Source organism: Neoarius graeffei, chromosome 17 (genome assembly GCF_027579695.1).
Source record: "Neoarius graeffei isolate fNeoGra1 chromosome 17, fNeoGra1.pri, whole genome shotgun sequence".
Taxonomy (NCBI): Eukaryota; Metazoa; Chordata; class Actinopteri; order Siluriformes; family Ariidae; genus Neoarius; species Neoarius graeffei.
In genome coordinates, this window is record NC_083585.1 from 11,585,112 (window position 1) to 11,607,663 (window position 22,552).

Here is a 22,552-nt window from a genome sequence, read left to right on the forward strand (position 1 = left end):
GAGCAGGTGTTTTGACCTGGAAGGGGCAAAGGGTTTTTGACCACTAACGCTAACGCTCACTACTGTGGACGCTTGCTATTGTTACTACTGTGGAACTGCTATGGACAATTTGTGTGTGATGGAATAAATGGACCACTTTTGTATTCAACGTCAAGATTTGCCTACCTGTGTTTGTTTACTACACAGTAAGTCAAGCGAGCGTAACATTGTTAACATCTAGCGCGTCAGCCAGGCCATATCCGAGGTCAGGCACCTCAGTAGTTCAGTATTAGACCAAACTCCTTTAATACCATTTGATATTCAAAGTTCATACTGTGTTTCAGATGAATGTTTGTACATTATTCCTTCATTCACAATGTTTTAATTCAGTTGTGTACATGATTGCAACGGAGAAAATAAATGTTAATGAAGAATATTTGGTTGAATTCATTAGTATTATTATTTTATATATATAGATATATAATTTTAACACTTTTGCAGTCTTAATAGCTTGCCAATTTCAGGAGTGAAATCAACACTACCCAAATAGTAAAAATGTAACTCTGACCAGTGTTCTTTGCCAAATCCCTAGGTGTTGCTGTAACTCCATGGTGGGAGTTAAAGAAGGAACACTGACAGAGTGTTGAATGCTTAACTATTTTGAAAGTGGTAATTGAACTCCAGAAAGTGTGGAGCCATATAAACCCTGGAAAAGTGTTGAAATCAACTCTGTGGGAGTTAATTCAACACTGGACTTTTTGCTGTGCATGAGCTGAGCGCAGAGGGAGAGGCAACAGGAAACTACTACTGTCAAGTCAAGTCAATTTGTATAGCACTTTTAACAATAAATATTGTTGCAAAACAGCTTTACAGAATTTGAATGACTTAAAACATGAGCTCATTTTATCCCTAATCTATCCCCAATGAGCAAGCCTGTGGCGATGGTGGCAAGGAAAAACTCCCACAGATGACATGATGAAGAAACCTCAAGAGGAACCAGACTCAAAAGGGAACCCATCCTCATGTGGGCAACAACAGACAACATGACTATAACATTAACAGATTTAACATGAAGTCAGGGCAGCATGGTGGTGTAGTGGTTAGCGCTGTCGCCTCACAGCAAGAAGGTCTGGGTTCGAGCCCCGTGACCGGCGAGGACCTTTCTGTGTGGAGTTTGCATGTTCTCCCCGTGTCCGCATGGGTTTCCTCCGGGTGCTGCGGTTTCCCCCACAGTCCAAAGACATGCAGGTTAGGTTAACTGGTGACTCTAAATTGACCATAGGTGTGAATGGTTGTCTGTGTCTATGTGTCAGCCCTGTGATGACCTGGCGACTTGTCCAGGGTGTACCCCGCCTTTCGCCTGTAGTCAGCTGGGATAGGCTCCAGCTTGCCTGTGACCCTGTAGAAGGATAAAGTGGCTAGAGATAATGAGATGAGATGATGAACATGAAGTCAGTTTTGTTGATGTTATAACTCTTCATTGATGGAAACTTGAGTGCAAAACTGGTCATGACAACTGCAGTCCTAAAGTTAGCAAGTCAGCTGTAGTCCTCAGCCTAAAAAGCATTACTTTAAGTGTCCAGAGCATCTTCCAAGTGTGACTTTCAACTGTCCATATGGGGCCGTCCTCCACAGGAGTGATGTGATGAGACTCCAACCAGACATAGGGCATCAGGATGGATCAGGCAGGTCCAAGGAGCAGAAGTAGTCGGCATCTCGATCTCAGGATTGACATGTAACTCAGAGGGACAGATGGGGGGGAGAGAGAGAAAACACAGGTGGTTAGGTATACCTAATGTCACCTGAATAAGTAGGAACAGTATACATTTTGCACTGAGTACAAGCAGGGACTTTGGCAAAACTAACTATGACAGCATAACTAAAAGGGGAGAGCCAGAAGGTAACACAGGCATGAGGAAGCCCTGGGACATAAAGCAACCAGCCACTACACCGTCAACAAACTTGAGTGAGCAAGCGAGTGGGGGACTGACTGCATCCACAGATCTTAGTTTGCCAAAACACTCTATGTCTGAGGACCCTCCAGATCTACTCCTTTACCTCATAAACACCATTAACAAAAGGCTTGACTAAACAGATATGTTTTTAGCCTAGACTTAAATGCTGAGACTGTGTCTGAGTCCTGAACACTACTTGGAAGGCTGTTCCATAACTGTGGGGCTTTGTAAGAAAAGGCTCTGCCACCTAATGCCCACTTCCTAGTTTGTGAAATGTATAAGTCCGGGAGGCTGGGCAGGGGAGCCTCAGTGATTTTTTTGCTGTCCTTACTCTTTGCTGCATTTGGTTTGGTGGCTGCTCCAAACCAGACTGTGATGGAGGTGCACAGGACGGGTTCAATAACTGCAGTGTAGAACTGTCAACAGCTCCATACTTTCTGAGTTGTTGCAGAAAGTCCATCTTCTGCTGAGTTTTTTGAAGATGGAGTTGATGTTAGATTCCCACTTCAAGTCTTGTGAAATGGTAGTTACCAGAAGTTAAAGTTTTATCAATAATCTCCCACAGTTATCACCTTTCACTGGCGAACGATTACTTTTAGAATTGGGACTTCAGCTCAGCCAAAACTTAGCCAGACACACCAATAAAGCAACAGGGCAAAGGATTTTGCAAGGAATTTGCAGCAGGCTGCTAGGTCGCTCCATTGTGTGTAGTTGTCGATGTTGATTTTAAAAGCAACTAAGTAAATTACACAGGGAAATAAATACTTAAGTCTGAGTGAAAAATACTGGGGCGAGTGTGTGTAACTGACTATAACCAGTCAGTTAATCTAATAATAAGTAAAAGTCTCTGTGTGGCTAATAGATGATGTAGAGGAGGTGAAGCGTTCATCTGTCAGCATTTATTCTCGAAAACAATGAATGACAGGGCTTTCAACACACAGAGACAGGGGAAAGAATTCTGCCCCCCCTCTTCCAGACATCCCAAGCACAATTTAAAAAATAAAATAAAAATTACATGCTGTAGGCTACATACTGCTCAGAAGGCTGGCTACATTACACTGTGAGATAAAACAGACTATAATAGTGTGTGACTAAATATTTGATCTGATACAAACAGCAGATGTGTGTCAAAACATCCTTACATCAAAAAATAAACATCATATCTTGGGAAAAATAAAAAATATACTGTATAATGAATACTGAACATGCAGGATTCATGAAGCCAGCTTACTCCTTTCCAGACATCCCAAGCATAATATACACAGGTGTGTTACACTAATTAACGCCCCATCAGAAACAAAAGTGGAACCATTAACATACAATAGTGGAACCCAACAAATTAGCATATATTACAATAGAGGGATTTGAGGAAATTTCACAAAAAACCAAAAACTTTATTCATATGAAATTATGACATTGCTACATGTGCATGGAAGAAGAGTCTGGAGGCAGAAATCTTAGTTTCTCGGTCGTTAGCCTGCACTACTTGCTCTTGATAACACTGGAATGACTGCTGGCATTGGCCTTTGAGAAGTCCTAGGGCGATAAATTTTTGGTACCTCCTACTATAAGTAAAAATCCATCCATCCATCCATTATCTGTAGCCACTTATTCTGTATAGGGTCGCAGGCAAGCTGTAGCCTATCCCAGCTGACTATGGGTGAGAAGCGGGGTACACCCTGGACAAGTCGCCAGGTCATCGCAGGGCTAACACATAGAGACAAACAACCATTCACACTCACATTCACACCTATGGTCAATTTAGAGCCACCAGTTAGCCTAACCTGCCTGTCTTTGGACTGTGGGGGAAACCGGCGCACCTGGAGGAAACCCATGCAGACACGGGGAGAACATGCAAACTCCACACAGAAAGGCCCTTGCCAGCTGCTAGACTCGAACCCAGGACCTTCTTGCTATGAGGTGACAGTGCTAACCACTATACCACCATGCCACCTAAGTCAAAATCTGATTGGTTAATTCATCTGGCACTTCCTACATAAGCACACACAGCCATGGTTTTCTGTCCCAGCAATGAAGTCCTAACCAATGAGTGAGCCAGCTCTAAACTCTTCTCAGCCTAGAGACAACAAACAAAAATCTCCTTGATAACTCTATTTAAATGTTTTCAGGACAGTAACCCTTTCATTTCTGCAGCAAATTTGATATAAAATGAGGCCAAATTAGAATCAGAGGAGAATAATTATAATGAAATTATGAAAGCAACTAAAGAATGAAAGAAATTAAATAAGGGCGGCACGGTGGTGTAGAGGTTATCACTGTGTCTCTGTGTCAGCCCTGCGATAACCTGGTGACTTGTCCAGGGTGTACCCCGCCTTACGCCCATAGTCAGCTGGGATAGGCTCCAGCTTCCCTGTGACCCTGTAGAACAGGATAAGTGGCTACAGATAATGGATGGATGGATGGATGCATGGATGGATGAATGGAAGAAATTAAATATAACATTTGAAATGCTGAAATGTTTGGGCCTTCTCTGAAGGCCTAGAAGGGCCTGATGGTTCTCCTCTGTCACCCCACAGAACTTGATCAGGCAACTGAAAGCTTAGAGTCAAAGTTCTACGATACTTAGGTAATGTTGGCCCACTTAAAAGAATAATTATAGAGAAAAAATTAGCATTCTGGTATTATGATTACACACACCTTAAAACAGATCACTCAAAAATTAGAATGGTGTCAAACAAAATTGGTATTATTCCAATTAGCTTGGAAGGAGAGCCTCCTGAAGTATAGAAAAGCTCTTAGTGCTGGTAGATTAATGTATCTCTCCATCCCAATAGAAAATAACAAAAATAATCCTTGGTTTGAGTAATACTGTAGCAAAATTAATGAGGAATAAGAATACCAAAGAAATATGCACACCTGCAATATATAGTAGCCATGACTTCATGAACCCCTCCTAGAACTGCCACCTTATTGTGGTGGAGGGGTTTGTGTGCTTGAATGATCCTAGGAGCTATGTTGTCGGGGGCATTACACTCCTGTTAGGGTCTCCCAAGGCAGACAGGTCCTAGGTGACAGGCCAGACCAAGAGCAGTTCACCAAAACCTTATGGATAATAATCGATCAAGGACTGTGACGTCACCTGGTATGGCACAGCCGGGGCCCTACCCTGGAGCCAGGCCCGGGATTGGGGCTCGTATGCAAGTGCTTGGTGGCTAGGCCTTTGCCCACGGGGCCCGGCCAGGCTCAGCCCGAAGCGGTGACGTGGGCCTGACCTCCTGTGGATTCACCACCCACAGAGGTAGCTGTAGGGGGCTGGTACAGTGTGGATTGGGCGGCAGTTGAAGGCAGGGGCCTCGAAGACCTGATCCCCGAACATAATGGCTAGCTGTTGAGACATGGAATGTCACTTCGCTGGGGGGGGGGGAGAACCTGAGCTTGTGCGGGAGGTTGAGAGGTACCGGCTAGAGATAGTCGGGCTCACCTCCACGCACAGCTTGGGCTCCAGAACCCAGCTCCTCGAGAGGGGCTGGACTCTCCACTTCTCTGGAGTCGCCCATGGTGAGTGGCGGCGGGCTGGTGTGGGCTTGCTTATAGCTCCCCAGCTCAGCCACCATGTGTTGGAGTTTACCCCAGTGAACGAGAGGGTCACCTCTCTGCGCCTTCGGATCAAGGAGAGGGCTCTTGCTGTTGTTTGTGCCTACGGACTGAATAGCAGTATAGAGTATCCAGCCTTCTTGGAGTTCCTGGGAGAGGTACTGAGAGGTGCTCAGACTGGGGACTCCATTGTTCTACTGGGGGACTTCAATGCTCACATGGGCAATGACAGTGACACCTGGAGGGGCGTGATTGGGAGGAAAGGCCTCCCCGATCTACACCCGAGTGGTGTTTTGTTATTGGACTTCTGTGCTAGTCACGGTTTGTCCATAACGAACACCATGTTCGAGCATAGGGATGTCCATAAGTGCACGTGGCATCAGGACACCTTAGGTCGACTTTGTTGTCGTTTCATCGGATCTCCGGCCCTATGTCTTGGACACTCGGGTGAAGAGAGGGGCTGAGCTGTCAACTGATCACCACCTGGTGGTGAGTTGGATCCGCTGGCGGAGGAGGAAGCCGGACAGACCTGGCAGGCCCAAACATATGGTGAGGGTCTGCTGGGAACGTCTGGCCGAGCACTCTGTCGGGGAGGTCTTTAACTCCCACCTCCGGGAGAGCTTCTCCCAGCTTCCAAGGGAGGTGGGGGACATTGAGTATGAGTGGACCATGTTCTCTACCTCCATTGTAGACGTGGCTGTCCAGAGCTGTGGCCACAAGGTCTCTGGTGCCTGTCGTGGCGGCAATCCCTGAACCCGGTGGTGGACACTGGAAGTAAGGGATGCCGTCAAGCTGAAGAAGGAGTCCTATCAGGCCATGTTGGCCTCCGGGACTCCTGAGGCAGCTGATGGGTATCAGCAGGCCAGGCATGCCACAGCTCTGGCAGTTGCAGAGGCAAAAACTCAGAACTGGGGGGAGTTTGGTGAGGCCATGGAGGAGGACTATCGGTTGGCCTCGAAGAAATTCTGGCAAACCATCCGGTGCCTCAGGAGGGGGAAGCAGTACTCTGCCAACACTGTTTACAGTGCAGGTGGGGAGCTGTTGACCTCGACTGGGGAGATTGTCAGGCAGTGGAAGGAATACTTTGAGGATCTCCTCATCATGTCTTCCACTGAGGAAGCAGAGGCTGATGACTCAGAGGTGGACTCGTCCATTACCCAAGCCGAAGTCATTGAGGTGGTTTGCAAGCTCCTTGGTGGCAAGGCATTGGGGGTGGATGAGATCTGCCCTGAGTATCTCAAGTCTCTGGATGTTGTGGGGCTGTCTTGGCTGACACACCTCTGCAACATCGTGTGGTGGTTGGGGACAGTGCCTCTGGAGTGGCAGACTGGGGTGGTGGTCCCTCTTTTTAAGAAAGGGGACTGGAGAGTGTGCTCCAATTACAGGGGAATCACACTTCTCAGCCTCCCCGGGAAGGTTTACTCCAGGGTACTGGAGAGGAGAATTCTGCCAATAGTCGAATCTTGGATCCAGGAGGAACAATGCGGTTTTCATCCTGGTCGCGGAACACTGTACCAGCTCTATACCCTTCATAGGGTGCTCGAGGGTTCATGGGAGTTTGCCCAACCAGTTCACATGTGCTTTGTGGATCTGGAGAAGGCATTCGATCGTGTCCCTCATGGTATTCTGTGGGGGGTGCTTTGGGAGTATGGGGTTCAGGGCTCTTTGCTAAGGGCTGTCCGGTCCCTGTACGAATGGAGCAGGAGTCTGGTTCGCATTGCCGGCAGTAAGTCAGACCTGTTCCCAGTGCATGTTGGACTCCGGCAGGACTGCCCTTTGTCACCGGTTCTGTTCATAATTTTTATGGACAGAATTTCTCGGCGCAGCCAGGGGCCAGAAGGAATCCTGCTTGGGAACCACAGGATTTCATCTCTGCTTTTTGCAGATGATGTTGTCCTGTTGGCTTCTTCAAACCAGGACCTTCAGCATGCACTGGGGTGGTTTGCAGTCGAGTGTGAAGCGGCTGGGATGAGAATCAGCACCTCCAAGTCCGAGGCCATGGTTCTCGACCAGAAAAGGGTGGCTTACCCTCTCCTGGTTGGTGGATAAGTCCTGCCTCAAGTGGAGGAGTTTAAGTATTTCAGGATCTTGTTCACAAGTGAGGGAAGGATAGAGCGTGAGATTGACAGGCAGATCGGTGTAGCCTCTGCAGTGATGCGGTCGCTTTACCGGTCCGTCGTGGTGAAGAAGGAGCTGAGCCAAAAGGTGAAGCTCTTGATTTACCGGTCGATCTACATTCCAACTCTCACCTATGGTCATGAGATTTGGGTAATGACCGAAAGAACAAGATCGCGGATACAAGCGGCCGAAATGAGTTTCCTTCACAGGGTGGCTGGGCGCTCCCTTAGAGATAGGGTAAGAAGCACAGTCACTTGGGAAGAGCTCAGAGTAGAGCCACTGCTCCTCCACATTGAGAGGAATCAGCTGAGGTGGCTCGGGCATCTCTTTCAGATGCCTCCTGGATGCCTCCCTGGGGAGGTGTTCCAGGCATGTCCCCCCAGGAGGAGGCCCCAGGGAAGACCCAGGACATGCTGGAGGGACTATGTCTCTCGGCTGGCCTGGGAACGCCTTGGTGTTCTTCCCGAGGAGCTGGCCGAGGTGTCTGGGGAAAGGGAAGTTTGGGCTTCCATGCTCAGACTGCTGCCTCCGCGACCCGGCCCTGGATAAGCGGATGAAGACAAGACGAGACGAGACTTCATGAATTTTTTTCAATGGCAAAATTGAAAATACCAGACAAAATTCAAACTACTAATTAAAGGCCAGACAATTTAAGTAACCCTTAAGATAACAATTTAACTCTATCAGATCAGCAATTAGAATGTTTTACTTCCCTTTGAGAAATTGAACTTACATCAAAATCATAAAGTTGCCAGTGAGTGTATATTGAGATGTTGTTTGTGAAAGTGACTGACATTGAAAATCTAAATTTGTTCATGTGACCCAATTCACAATGATTTGCTTCCAGTGATAATTAAAATGAAGTGGTACAAAAAAACCTAACCTGGAGACATATGTTATAAAGGTACCTCGACCAACTGGGGGTTAGCCTGAGGGAAGTGGAAACCCTAGCCCAAAACCGCCCTGAGTGGAGAAGGCTTGCTGCCCATTGTGTCACTAGACACAGGAGGATCCAAGTGTGTGTGTGTGTGTGTGTGTGTGAGAGGTACAAAAAAATACTGATCACAAACGAATGAGTGAATGAAAGATCTAATTGTGTGATTCAGGCAGCAATAAGATTAGGTCATAGTTTTCCCCTACATAGTTTTCTTTGTGGTTTGAAGAATTATGGTAATATTCCAATCCAAACTTTTATAAGCTTTTAAATTTTTGTATAACCACAAGGTTTAAAAAAAAAAAGGGTCCCCATACAAAATCATTTTCACAGCCCTTCAACACCAAATTCCTCAATCATTGCTGGCAATGAAATCTGAGCTAAGTTTTAGTATAAAGAAAAAAAAGTTTTCATTTTACAGCTAACATGTTAACAATGTGACGGTGATTATTTAAAGCCTGGGAGAGCTCATGTAATTTATTGGAAAAATATTTCTGAAATGTCTACACCTCATCCTGTTTATCTGTTCAGAGCGCTCATAACACTTTTTTTTAATCGTATGCAAATATATCACATTGGCTTCAAGCCCTACAGTTGCCTGTCCCCACCTTCTAATTGCCTAATCTTGCATGTTGATGATATCAGTAATTGGATATTAAAATGAGTCTGGTTAAACATATATGTTTTCTTCCAGACTCTATTACTCCGGAAAACTCCATTAGAACTGCAGGTAATGCATTTTGAAATGTCCTGGATTAGCATTTTACCACAAGCATTGGTAGATATTTATTTTACCATCTGTTGTATTTCAACAAAATATATGATTTAGGAGTTTTCTTAGTTCTACATCCTAGTGCTGCTATTTAAATAATTATTTGCATTTTTGTTTGTACAACTTTATTATTTGTATAATTTTTATGTCACAGTTGTAATTACATTGGCATATGTTTTTGCCTAGATATGTGTACAAAGGAGTGTAACAGCAGTCATCATTTGCAACTGGTCCAGTCAGCGTCAATAAGATTGAATGTATCAATGGCCATAACCCAGATCTTTGTGTGGCCATTGATCTATATCAACATCCTGATGCTTATCACCTTTTCCAGAAAGCAAGCCTTTAGAACTGAAACACGCTATCTTCTGTTTGCCCATACCTTATTTGTGGAATTGATTTTTCTTATGCTGATAGATTTTGTCATCATTCTCACATACAACTATGTATTGATGCCCATGGCATTCTGTATTCCAATTTGCATGCTCATGGAGACACTTACAACATGCACACCATTAACTATCACTGCAATGTGTGTGGAATGTTATGTGGCCATTTGCATGCCACTGAGACATAGTGCTATCTCAACTGACAGCAGAACCATTATAGCTATTTTTATCATTTGGATCTTAAGCTCCATACAGTCATTTGTGGATTTGTTCATCCTTGTCACAACTGCCTCGAAAGAATATCTGTCTCAGTTTTCCTTCTGTCATTATGAAATTATGATGCCAGAAAAATGGCACCGCTTATTGAGGAGTGTTATATATGTTATTAGTTTTATAATAGTTTTATTTGTTGAGTTATTTTGCTATGTTATGATTGTGATCTCTGCCCGAGCAGCCTCTATTGACAAGAAATCAGCAAGCAAAGGTCTGCGCACCATTTCTTTGCATATGCTTCAGCTTACATTGTGTACAATTGAAATTTTTTGTCCCTATATTGAAGCAGTAATCTTGGAGCAAGATATTCAGTTATATTTGTCAGTCCGCTTTTTCAATTTCATAATGTTCAATCTCATTGCTAGGGCAGTTAGTCCACTTATTTATGGCCTAAGAGATGAAAAATTTTATGCTACCCTAGTGTACTACATCAGATGTAGACAAAATCATATTTCATCTGAAAGCAGAGTCCCAAATACAAAGCAATAATAGAATAATAAATAAAAGAGAAGTTACTAAATATTGAGTAAAGGGATTTTGTTACATATCTATATCGTAATTTACTTTATAAATATATAATCATCTAGTTTTACAGACAGAAAGTTAGTTTATATTATAGATTAAAGGAGATTTCAAGGGCTTCAAGTGGTTAAAACGAAATATACATATGTATATACAATTAAACTATTTAGATGCATCTTTATAATCAAGTCAATTGAGTAAAATTGTTTTTTAGCTCAAAATATGGAACAACTTTTTGAGGTGAGGCAGACAAAATCATAGCACAAGACCTGTCAACCTTATGAATAAATTATCACTATCTCTATATAATAGTTTGTTTTAGTGTTGCTTGATTTGCATTATTTGCTTTGATCATATTCAGCACTCCATTTTAAGAATTTAACTCACACACAAACTAATTATCTGAATAGGATGTTTAGGATTGACTAATGTACTTTCGTTGTGTGTTGTGTGTCTCATCCCATTATTACTTGTATGCTACAAGGTGCACTGTAATCCATACTGCTTTTTTATATTTTGCTCCTTGGCTAGATCATGTGGCAGCACAACATGAACTTTTTTTTTTATGCTGAAGAACTACAGTTGTATTTGACTATCAACTTCAATTATGACTTGTTCTTTGAAAGTATATTGACTGAAATAAGATAGACTTCTGACTGTATTGCCAGTGGTGCTCAGCTTTATGCTTTGTTTAAAATTATGAAGAAAATTTACACATGCCTTTATATCGTGGCATTGGCAAGGAAGACACTTTGTCATGAAGCACTGACATCTTACCTTTACAGCAAAGTAATAGGCCTAGTATTTAACCAGAAGTAAATGCTTATGTTGTGCTTGTTGTACAGTGCCTCAGCAATGGTTCTGGATTTTGTGGGGCCATCTATCCTGGGGCCTTTGTGCAACTGCTTAGCTAGATATAGCATATAATCTTGCTTCAAAAGGCTTACCTTCATAGCTTTTCTACATATTCTTCAGTGTTGTAAGAAACTGCTCTCCAGGATCCTGAATAAAGATGGCTGATTTTCTCTCTCTCAAAGAGTGAGGTTTTTTTTCTCACCTCGATTTCTGCCATGACATTTTTGTCTTTGCAGAGCTGTGACCTCAACTTTATCAACATTTATGATTAAGTAAATCACCATTTGTGAGCTGGATCTTATCTCTTCTTAGTAGTACCTGATTTCACTAAAATTCTTGAATCCTTTCATCACTGTTCCAACCAACCTGAAAACAGTACCCAAATCAATGGTTGATTAGCATGTGTCCACATAATTTTGATATGTATAGTGCATGTGTAGACCATTTACCATTTCCTGTCACACCTTAAATTATCTTATCATATTGCACAAAAACTTACAACTATAACCTCATGAGGACTACAATGTGCTGAAATCCTGTGATCAGAATTAGAATCAGATTTATTGGCCAAATATGTTGACACACACAAGGAATTTGGTTCCGCCAGCTGGTGCCTCTCTAGTGATACAAAAAAAGGAAAAAAAGTATTTATGTAAATGTAATGTACAAGATAGGGTGGTGCAAGTGGTTAGCACTGTAGCATCACAGCAACAAAGTTCTGGGTTTGAGCCCAGGGGCTGATGGGGGTCTTTCTTTGTAGAGTTTGTGTGTTCTTGTGTCTGTGTGGGTTTCCTCTGGGAACTCCGGTTTCCCCCCACAGTTCAAAGACATGCAGGTTAGGCTAATTGGTGGTTCTAAATCGTCCATAGGTGTGAATGGTTGAGAGGAGAAAACCTCTATAATAATCCAGTAGAAGGCAATGGGAAACCACTACTTTAATGTTCCCTAGACACTTTGATGGTTGAAGCCGTCAGAGCGGCCACGTCACTGTAGTGATATGCCATAATGGATGGAATGTACAATATAGACATTACAGACAACACTGGCATTACACAAATAACAGGTTTTGATCTGTCTGCACTGAAGGAGGTTTAAAGGAAAACTCTGGAGTGAAATGCTTTTTAGGTCTATTTTCGCATTATTGGGAGTGCATACGTTGGGTTGCTATCACAATCCCGTCAATCGGATGTGTTTTGAGAAAATTAGTTTTTTGTGATTTCAACCGGAAAGCGCTAACATGGCAGTGGCCGGGGCATGTCTTTTTGGCGATAAAAAACGCTAGTTTTAAAACCATTGCAAAGCTCAAAACAACATGACAGTTCTGTGGAAGTGAGTGTAGGGTTCCTACAAACAAAACGAGTTGTCCCTGGCTCTGCATGTGCACGGATAGAGTGTGTTATAAGAGTAAATAAAAATCCAGCGACCTTACCTGAAGTCGATGTTCCTCAGACGCCATCTTGAGTGGACAGTCCGTAAAAGTCGAGTGCCGAGTGCAGAGCCCATCCCGCTGGAAATGCACCATGGGCTCTGCACTTGGCACTCGACTTTTATGGACTGTCTACTCAAGATGGCGTCTAAGGAACACCGACTTCAGGTAAGGTCGCTGGATTTTTATTTACTCTTATAACACACTCTATCCGTGCACATGCAGAGCCAGGGACAACTCGTTTTGCTTGTAGGAACCCTACACTCACTTCCACAGAACTGTCATTGTTGTGGCCATGTTTTTTTTCTTTTACCAAATATTTCCTTGGCCACGTGAGGTAGAGTGTGGAGTTGTTTAGATGCGCATTCCAAAGTGAGCACACACGGAGAGTGAAATAAAATGAGATGTTGTTCCATTTATTTTCCACAGTCCGGTTGACTTTCAATGAATCCAACAAACAAGGTAAAAAAAAAAAGGTATAAACTAAGAGGGTACGCTATGCGGTCGAAAACTGTGTCCTACTCACACTCTGTCTGCGAGGCACCTGTGAGTGTACCAATTAAATCTGTGATTCGCGCCACCAATGTGCGTCGGAGGGAGGGGTTTCACAGTACCACCCACATCACAGGTGCATTGGGCCAGACAGAGGGTGTTTAGGTTCAGGTAAGTATACATAAGAGGTAAGTATATAAACAAAGAGGTAGGCATATAAACATAACAGGTAAGTATTTATAATAACTAACTAAAATCTTTTTCTTTTACAGGTTGCCAGCAACTCAAAGCAAATTTCTATCAATCTCAAATATGGCTCCAACACACTGGCCCCTAATTTTCATGGCTACTGCAGGACAATTACTAACATTATTTACCAAAAGGAGCCATACGACACTAAATAGATGCCATGCAAGACACCTTCTCATGTTCCATAACCATAATACATCAGTCCATATATACAAAGGAAGCCATAAGCTACTAAACGGAGCCAAAAGTACTAAATTAAATGCAATAGAACTTCTGATGTTCTTACATCACTATACATCAGGTAATACCAAATATCAATCACAACAATGTTTACATTTTTTTTTTTTTTTACATTTTGTTCTTTTTTTTTTTTGTGCACCAGTAAAGTCCTTCAGGTGAAAAAGGTCAAAAAGGTTCAAAAAAGTTGAAAAAAGTTGAAGTCCAATGTCAATGTAGTGCAATATGGCAAAGTCCATGTATGTGCAAACAATGAAGGTAAATGTGGTGCAGAATTGTGAAGTTCATGAATGCAAGTGTATGGGCTGGTGTGTGAGCACGCACAGGAATGTTTGGGTTTGTCAGTAATGAGAGCGTGCAATGGGAACTTTAGAGCCAAACTAGGGTGACTCTTCGCCTTCAAGAAGCAAGCAGAGCTTGCTGATGGGTCTTTGCAGCACATTGGTTTTGGTTTGCACCAACACGCTTCGCACAAGACCTTTGGGCCCGGGCAGGGTCTTGACCACCCTACCAAGGGGCCAAGAATTCCTAGGTGCTGCCGGGTCTACCAGCACCACAATGTCATTAACTCTGAAGTTCCTCTTAGCGTGGGTCCACTTCTGTCGTTGCTGCATAATGAATGATTGATTTCTCTGCTTCATCCAGGTCCTCCACTGTTAAGCCTTTTGGCTCATCCTGTTTGCTGGTAAGTATTTTCCCTTTGTGATTTTGTAGCAGACATCTCTTAAGCTTGATTAGCCATGCCACAGCTCTTACTAATTTCTTCCATGAAGAGTAATACTCAATCAGAGTGGTGGTGGCCGCAGCATTGTTGAGGTTGACGGTGTTCACAGTGACATCAGGCTTTACCTCTGGGTCACCAGGAGGGATATGGCTGAGTTCCTGTGGCATGCGAGGCCATTCACTTTCATCCTGTGACAGGAAGAGGGGGCCGTTGAGCCACCTGGTGGAATTCAAGAGTGACGTTATACGCAAGCCACGGGATGCATCATCCGCTGGATTTTGTTCAGAGCGTACATACCTCCATTGATGTTCGTTGGAGAGGTTGTGGATTACTGCAACTCTGTTTGCCACATAAGTATGAAATCGTTTTGTTGTATTGTGAATGTACTTCAGTACTGTTGTACTGTCTGTCCAGAAAGTGGAAGTACACAGTTCCATGTGGAGTTCTTGTTGTAACATCCTGTCAACCTTCACAGCCAGTGTTGCAGCTGCAAGCTCCAGTCTTGGGATTGTTAGCTGTTTCAGAGGAGCTACTCTAGCCTTCCCAAGAATGAATGCAACATGAACATTATTGGTGTCATTGATAAGTCGGATGTAACTTACAGTTCTGTATCCTGACTCGCTTGCATCACAGAAATGGTGCAGCTCAGCAGTCTTCGTAGTGAAATTCTCAGGCTTCATGCACCTGTCCATCTCAAATCTGCATAACTGATCTAATTCTGTGAGCCATCTTTTCCAGGGTCCGGTCATCTCATCAGGAATCATGTCGTCCCATCCATACTTTTTCTGACAGAGTTTCTGCAAGATTTGTTTGGCCTGAAGTGTAAAGGGAGAAAGGACCCCTAGTGGGTCATAAATGGAACTCACCACAGACAGAATGTTGCGTCTGGTAGGGGCTTTGTTTTTCACAGCCACACGGAAGGTGAATTTGTCATTTTGGATGTTCCACTGTATTCCCAATGCCCTTTCCAGTGGTGGTTTATCTAAATCCAAGTCAAGATGTTTCACAATTGCAGCTCTGTGGCTTTCAGGGATGGTTTCCAGAAATTTGTAGCTGTTGCTCACCCATTTGTTTAAAGTGAAGCCACCTTGAGCACATGCCTTTCTCAAATCACTGGTGAGCTGGATTGCTTCTTGTACAGTGGGCACACTCTTCAAGTAGTCATCCACATAAAAGCTGTGTTTGATTGTGTCCTGCACTTCAATGCTGAATTGATGCGAATTGTCCACTGCTGTCTGTTTCAAAGCAAAGTTCGCAATGCCTGGTGACAACACTGCGCCAAAAAGGTGAACAGTCATCCGATAGACTGCTATTGGTTGGCTGGTGTCTCCTTGTGGCCACCAAAGGAATCTCAGGAAGTCACGCTGATGTTCATGGACTTTCACCTGATAATACATTGCTTCAATGTCTGCCATTAATGCAATTCTCTCATGTCTGAATCTCAGCAGGATGCCCAGGAGTGGATTGGCAAGATCAGGGCCTGAAGGAGCATGGTGTTGAGTGATTTGCCTTTGTATGACGATGAGTAATCAAAGACTACACGAAGCTTTCCCTTTTGTTTGTGGTACACGCCATGGTGTGGTATATACCATACGCGGCCATCACACTTTTGCAATTGGCTTTGTGGCACCTTTTCTGCATAGCCCTTCTCCAGGACACCTTCCATGAAAGTCTTGTATTCAGAGACATAGGCAGAATCCTTCTTCAATCTCTTAGCCAGGCTCCATGCATGCTGTGCTGCCATGTCATAGTTGTCAGGCAAAGTTGGATCCTTGTCACGAAAAGGTAAAGGTAAGTAGTAGTGTCCATCTTTATGAATGAGAGAATTGGATGCCATGTCCATGAACATTTGATCCTCAACAGACATCTCTTGCTACTCTTCATACTCCTTTTCAGGGAAGTCATGATTGTCCTGAGATATCAGTAGTTGTTTAATATTTCCCAGAGAGATACAGTTTGTTGTCACCATTCTTGTTCCATCCTCTTCCGTAGCAGTGTTGCCATTGACCACCCATCCAAAGAGTGTTTTAAAGGATATGGGACATGAAACATAAAAGCATGCTATATCAGTTTCTTTCCATTAAAAATATGAATTAATTGCATCAACAAATACAAAATCATCTATTAAATTCAGCAAAATCGTTATATTCGTGATGATTATATGGCACTTCTGCTCGACTTCCGATATGCATTTTTTGCAACCGGAAGAGCCGCTGTCACGTGATCATACGTCACAATAACTTTCGGGCACAGCACAAGTGGGTAGATGAATGGAGAAGTGGATGACAAGAAAATTGTTTTTATAGTCTTTAACGTACATTGGACGTCATGGTGTATTGTGCTGCTTATGGTTGCAATAATTCCAATGGGAAATGCCCTGGAGTACATTTTTTTGCATTCCCCAAGGACCCGAAGCTGAGGAAAGTGTGGGCTCACCTGTGCATGCGCAGTAGGCTTGGTAGGACAACTTTACAGAACACCTGTTGAAAAAAACTTTGCACCTACTGTTTCCCACAAACTGTATTCGGACCATTTCACTGAGGATTCTTTCAACATTAATACTCAGGTACTGAGCGATATTAATTCATGAAACAGGAAGCATAAGGATGAAAAAAAAAACCAGTTCAAATCGGGAAGCCGCGCACACCTGCGCCAGGCTGCACAAATGTGCGCAGCTTCCCGACCCAAACCGCCTCTCTCTCATCCTTACACTTCATGCTCCATGAACCAACATCGCTATTATTTTTTTTTTTAAATCGGATCTGCGCCATTCAGCCGTGAAAAAGGCGGCATCCGCTGAAAGGCGCGCTGTTTGCATCCCTGCATGGAGGCCAGGGAACAGGGCAGGAATATTTTTGTTGATATGAGTGATCCGGTGCGATTTCGCGACCCCCCTGTTGAAGACCTCTGCGCTAAGCGACTGAAAGCTGAGGTAAGGATTAGTATTATAATTTTGGGTGTATCAATTATTGATTATCATAATTCTGACTCGTTTTGCCATTTTGAATGTTTTCATCTCGGACTCTGGAAGCATTGTATCTCAATCAATCTCGAAAAATATCAGCAAAAAAAAAACTAGCTTGCAACGGACTTTAGCTAGATCTATGATGAACTTTCAATGTATGATACAAAAATAATACTTCTTTCAACAGATCATTAGCCTTTGAGCAGAATTGTTTTTAACTTCCCAGGAAGTGTTATCGAGCCGACCGCTTTCAGTTTCATGAGGGCTGAATGAACCCTCACTCTCAGAATCATCTGACCCGTCAGAGTAAAGACAAGATCTATGTTCATGTGAATTTCCAGCTATCGGTTCGAATTGATAGGGTCTAACTTCACATCTCTGTGAAACATCGGGAATATCACTGTTGATGGTGTCCATTTCGGTAACCTGTTTACATTAGATTCCCAAGTGCTGGCTCCTTGGAAAGTTTTTGTGACGTCACGGGTCACGTGATCACCTACCGGTAGCTCATTAACGAATCCTTGTTTTACGCTGATGTATAGAAAAACTTGAATAATGTGATGATTTTCACATTTTTGACACCCTGCAGTGATTTAGATGGCATTTCTTATGTCCTTTATACATAATTATGCCCAGGTAAAAATCCATGTCCCATATCCTTTAACTGCATACGGTCCATTGCCTTGGCTGTGCATGATTTGCCAAGGTGCCATAGCCTTTGGAACGTTAATCCCAATCAGTAGCTCAATTTCAGCATCAGTGTTGTGAAGTGTGACTTCACTCAGGTATGGCCATTGACTCAGGTCTTGTTGAGTTAACAGGTCCCCTTTTGAGACTGGGATGTGTTTTTGTGTGTACACTTTTGGCAGGTCAATATACACACTACTGTCTATGCTACCAACCTCCAATCCTGTGAGCTCATAGCATTTCACAGGTCTTTCTTGGCCCATGGTCTTCAGGATAATTTGAGTACTGCGCCCTCTGGTGTTCAGCTTTTCCATCAGGTGTTCAGTGCAGAATGAGGCCGTGCTGCCAGGATCAAGAAAAGCGTAAGTTTGGATGGTCTTACTTCCATTTGCTGCTTTGATCTGAACTGGTACAATGGCCATAGCACAGTTGTTACTGGCCCCTGTTGCTGCATGATTCGCTGACACCTGAGTGCTTTCCATGGGGGTGTTTGAGTTGGTGGGCTTTGCTGAAGGCTGCTGCTGCTTGTGGTCGGCGTGGTCAATGTGCAGCAGTATGGGGTTGTCTTCCTTTACATGTTTGGCATTCTAGTCTTTTCTGACAGGTTTTGCTCATGTGGCCCCTTCTAAGACAGCCAAAGCAGTGACCCTTGTTTTTCAGATGTTCTACTTTCGCAACATGAGGCTCCAATGCAAACTTGGTGCAGTAAATGGGCATCATCACAGAAACTGCACGTTGGCAAGATAGGTAGCTGTCTACTGTATGTTTTGGCCCACAGTTGATGCCATAGTGGTTGCAAAGCTCTTCTTGGGAGTCTTTGAACCGGTCAGTCTTGATTTTGATATTACGCCTTTTGACTGGGACAGGATCTTTGATATCCCCAAATATGGGATGCAGCAAGATGTTGGCCTGGGTCTCCAGAAATTCCACGAGTTGTCTGAATTTAATGTGAGTCCTTTTCTGTTCAGATTCATACACTATAGTGCACCATCTTTCACGCAGTTTGTATGGAACTTTTGACAACAGCAATTTCAAGTTGGATGCAACATTTAATTCATCCATGTGCTCCAGGTCATTCATGGCGTTAAGGCATTCTCTCAGGTATAGAACGTATGACTGTAATGTTTTTCCGTCATCAGGCTTAATGGGTGTCTAATTCAAGGCCTTTTCAATGTAGGCATTAGCTATTTTCATTTCATTGCCAAAGTGTTGTTCGAGCAGCTGTTTGGCCTCAGTGTAGCCTTGGTGAGGGTTCATGTGCATGCAGCTACGCACTAGATCTCTGGCCTGCCCTGATGTAAACTGCTCTAAAAAATAAAGCCGATCCTGGCAATTGCTTGTTTTGTCTTCAATGAGATACTTGAATGCGTGTACAAATGACTGATAAGACAGTGGATCTCCATTGAACACTGGCACTTCTCTCTGTGGCAATAATGAGAGATTTTGCTGCTGTAACATTAATTCCGTGAGCTCCTTTTGTGTTTGTAACATTGTAGCACTGAGATCTGTGACATTGTTATGACTAGAATTACCATGGGGGCTAGATGAAGTAGTTGGTAATTGCTCACCTTTGCTGATGTGTTTCACCGCCTTTTGCAATGGCGTCCTGGGCACTGTGGTAACGGGAGCGTATTCAATGGCAGATGCATCAGTGAGAGTGTGTTCATTCGTGTGGGGCACGTTCTGATAGAATATTCATTCATTACGTTTCCCTGGTGTTCAGAATCCTCACACAACACTTTTAACTTAGCGTCAGCAGCATCCAGCTTTGTCTTAAGTTCTAGTTGTTCCATTTTTGATTTTAAAGCAGTTTCTTCCATCTTCAGCGCATGCAATGCAGGCAGAGCTTTGGAGCGCGCCTCCAGCGCAGCCTTCTCAGCCGCAGCGACTTAACAGAAGAGGAGGAGGAGGAAGACGATTTAGTCGAGACCCGGGAAACAATGGAAACACTGTCTTTGTGGTCAACGAGCTCTTGCAGCTTGCATTGTTGCATTTTCCAAGTGTCCACATCCTTCATAAAATATTCAAAGTTCATCATTCGGGGCTCGTACCACTCCACGTAATCAGTCTCCCTTTCATCTTTGCCGAGAAGATCCTGCACCTTTCCATGTACATCTTTTAAAGTCAATTAAGTATGCTACAAAGTCTTTCATCCAGCTCTACTTTTTCCACATCTCCATTTTTGATAAGCAAGGCTTTAATTTCATTGCTTTTCCTCATACGTTCCTAATTTTCCTCTTCGCGTTGCACAGAGTGATTTTAAAAGTTCCTCCGTTTCCGCGGCACTCTGGGCTTCCATGTCAGTTATTTTAACTTAAACAATTAACTGTCCATTTTTAACAAATGATAGAGGATCAATGAATAAAGTTCTGCTGCTTTTGTGTCCATCAAAGTAATTTCCAAAAGTTCATTCATTAATTACTCACAATGCCAGGTGAAGTCTCTTCATTGTACTGTGTCCTTAAACGTCGGCTCACGCAGCAAACTTTCTCCTGTCCTTGCTTCCGTATAATCTACAATGGTATCTTCCGGGTTTGTAATCCTTTGTTCCTGCGTCAATCTTCGGAGTAGTTTTCGACTTATGTTGTGGCCATGTTTGTTTGTTTTTTTACCAAACATTTCCTTGGCCACGCGAGGCAGAGTGTGGGGTTGTTTAGACGCACATTCCAAAGTGAGCACACACGGAGAGTGAAATAAAACGAGATGTTGTTCCATTTATTTTCCACAGTCCGGTTGACTTTCAATGAATCCAACAAACAAGGTAAAAAAAAAAGGTATAAACTAAGAGGGTACGCTATGCGGTCAAAAACTGTGTCCTACTCACACTCTGTGAGGCACCTGTGAGTGTACCAATTAAATCTGTGATTCGCGCCACCAATGCGCGTCGGAGGAAGGGGTTTCACAGTACCACCCACATCACAGGTGCATTGGGCCAGACAAGAGGGTGTTTAGGTCCAGGTAAGTATACATAACATAAGAGGTAAGTATATAAACAAAGAGGTAGGCATATAAACATAACAGGTAAGTATTTATAATAACTAACTAAAAATCTTTTTCTTTTACAGGTTGCCAGCAACTCAAAGCAAATTTCTATCAATCTCAAATATGGCTCCAACAGTCATGTTGTTTTGAGCTTTGCAATGGTTTTAAAACTAGCATTTTGTATCAGCAAAAAGACATGCCCCGGCCACTGCCATGTTAGCGCTTTCCAGTTGAAATCACAAAAAACTAATTTTCTCAAAACACATCCGATTGACAGGATTGTGATAGCAACCCAACGTATGCACTCCCAATAATGCGAAAATAGACCTAAAAAGCATTTCACTCTGGAGTTTTCCTTTAATTGACAAAGTATGATATAGGAAGGTAGACCTCTGCGGCCTAAAGCCTGGCACACACGTGTGACTTTTCGTCAGAAGCATATTGCAATTTTTGGACGCAAGTTTCCCCTCTCGGGTAGCTGTGTGTGCATGTTATCTGCGACCAGTAGGCAATTTGGGGAGGGGGATGCAAGTCACATGGAAATCATGTGAATACTTCATGGGTGGGGACTGGCTTAGCCTTTGGAGGTGATCGCTTTGTTATCGCAAAGACACGCACACACGGCAATATCTCCACAACAAGTCAGTGACTGGTGATTTTTTTATCACAGAATATCAAGCGCCCTGTGATGACCTGGCGACTTGTCCAGGGTGTACCCCGCCTTTCGCCCGTAGTCAGCTGGGATAGGCTCCAGCTTGCCTGCGACCCTGTAGAAGGATAAAGCGGCTAGAGATAATGAGATGAGATGAGAATATCAAGCATGTTTGATATCTGCGATCTGTCGTAAGCAACAAAAAATTGCCATCATGAATATCCGCACACAAAGCAATTTTTCGCTTGCGTCAAAAAGTTGTATGACCAAACGATGAAAAATTGCCCGTGTGCACTGGGCTTAAGAGATTCTGACTCACAGATCCGGAAGCACCAGCCACTGACAGAGACACAGCTGTTCAGAGATGTTTCTCAGTTTATTGTAGGACAAACATGAGGATATATACACATTCAGTAGATTAGATTAGATTAGATTAGATTAGATTAGATTAGATTAGATTAGATAGAACTTTATTGATCCCTTTGGGTGGGTTCCCTCAGGGAAATTAAAATTCCAGTAGCATCATTACAGGATAAACAGAGAATAGAAATAGAGAAAAACTTCTAGATAAATTAAATTAAATTAGGTATTTGCATATACAAATATAAAAAAGAATAAGATATGAGGAAGAGGGGAGAGGGAAAAAAGGGAAAATGGAAGAGGTACTGCACATTATATTGCACGTTATATTGCACATTGTCCAGTATTGTTTATTGTCAGGCTAGGCTACTGCTCCTTCCCGTCCTGTTACCCCTCCTCCCCCACAGAGAGGAGTTGTACAGTCTG

General features: G+C 43.2%; 1 protein-coding gene across 1 annotated transcript; it reads left to right on the top strand.

Moving 5' to 3' along the window:
- Positions 1-9,501: 9,501 nt before the first annotated feature.
- On the top strand, positions 9,502-10,464 carry LOC132901100 (odorant receptor 131-2). Its single transcript, XM_060943463.1, has one exon. It carries the CDS (start codon positions 9,502-9,504, stop codon positions 10,462-10,464), a length of 963 nt encoding a protein of 320 aa, XP_060799446.1.
- Positions 10,465-22,552: the final 12,088 nt, after the last annotated feature.

Bases quoted from the DNA above. Each gene is read 5' to 3' on its own strand.
- LOC132901100 (XM_060943463.1), top strand. From the start codon at position 9,502: ATGTGTACAAAGGAGTGTAACAGCAGTCATCATTTGCAACTGGTCCAG.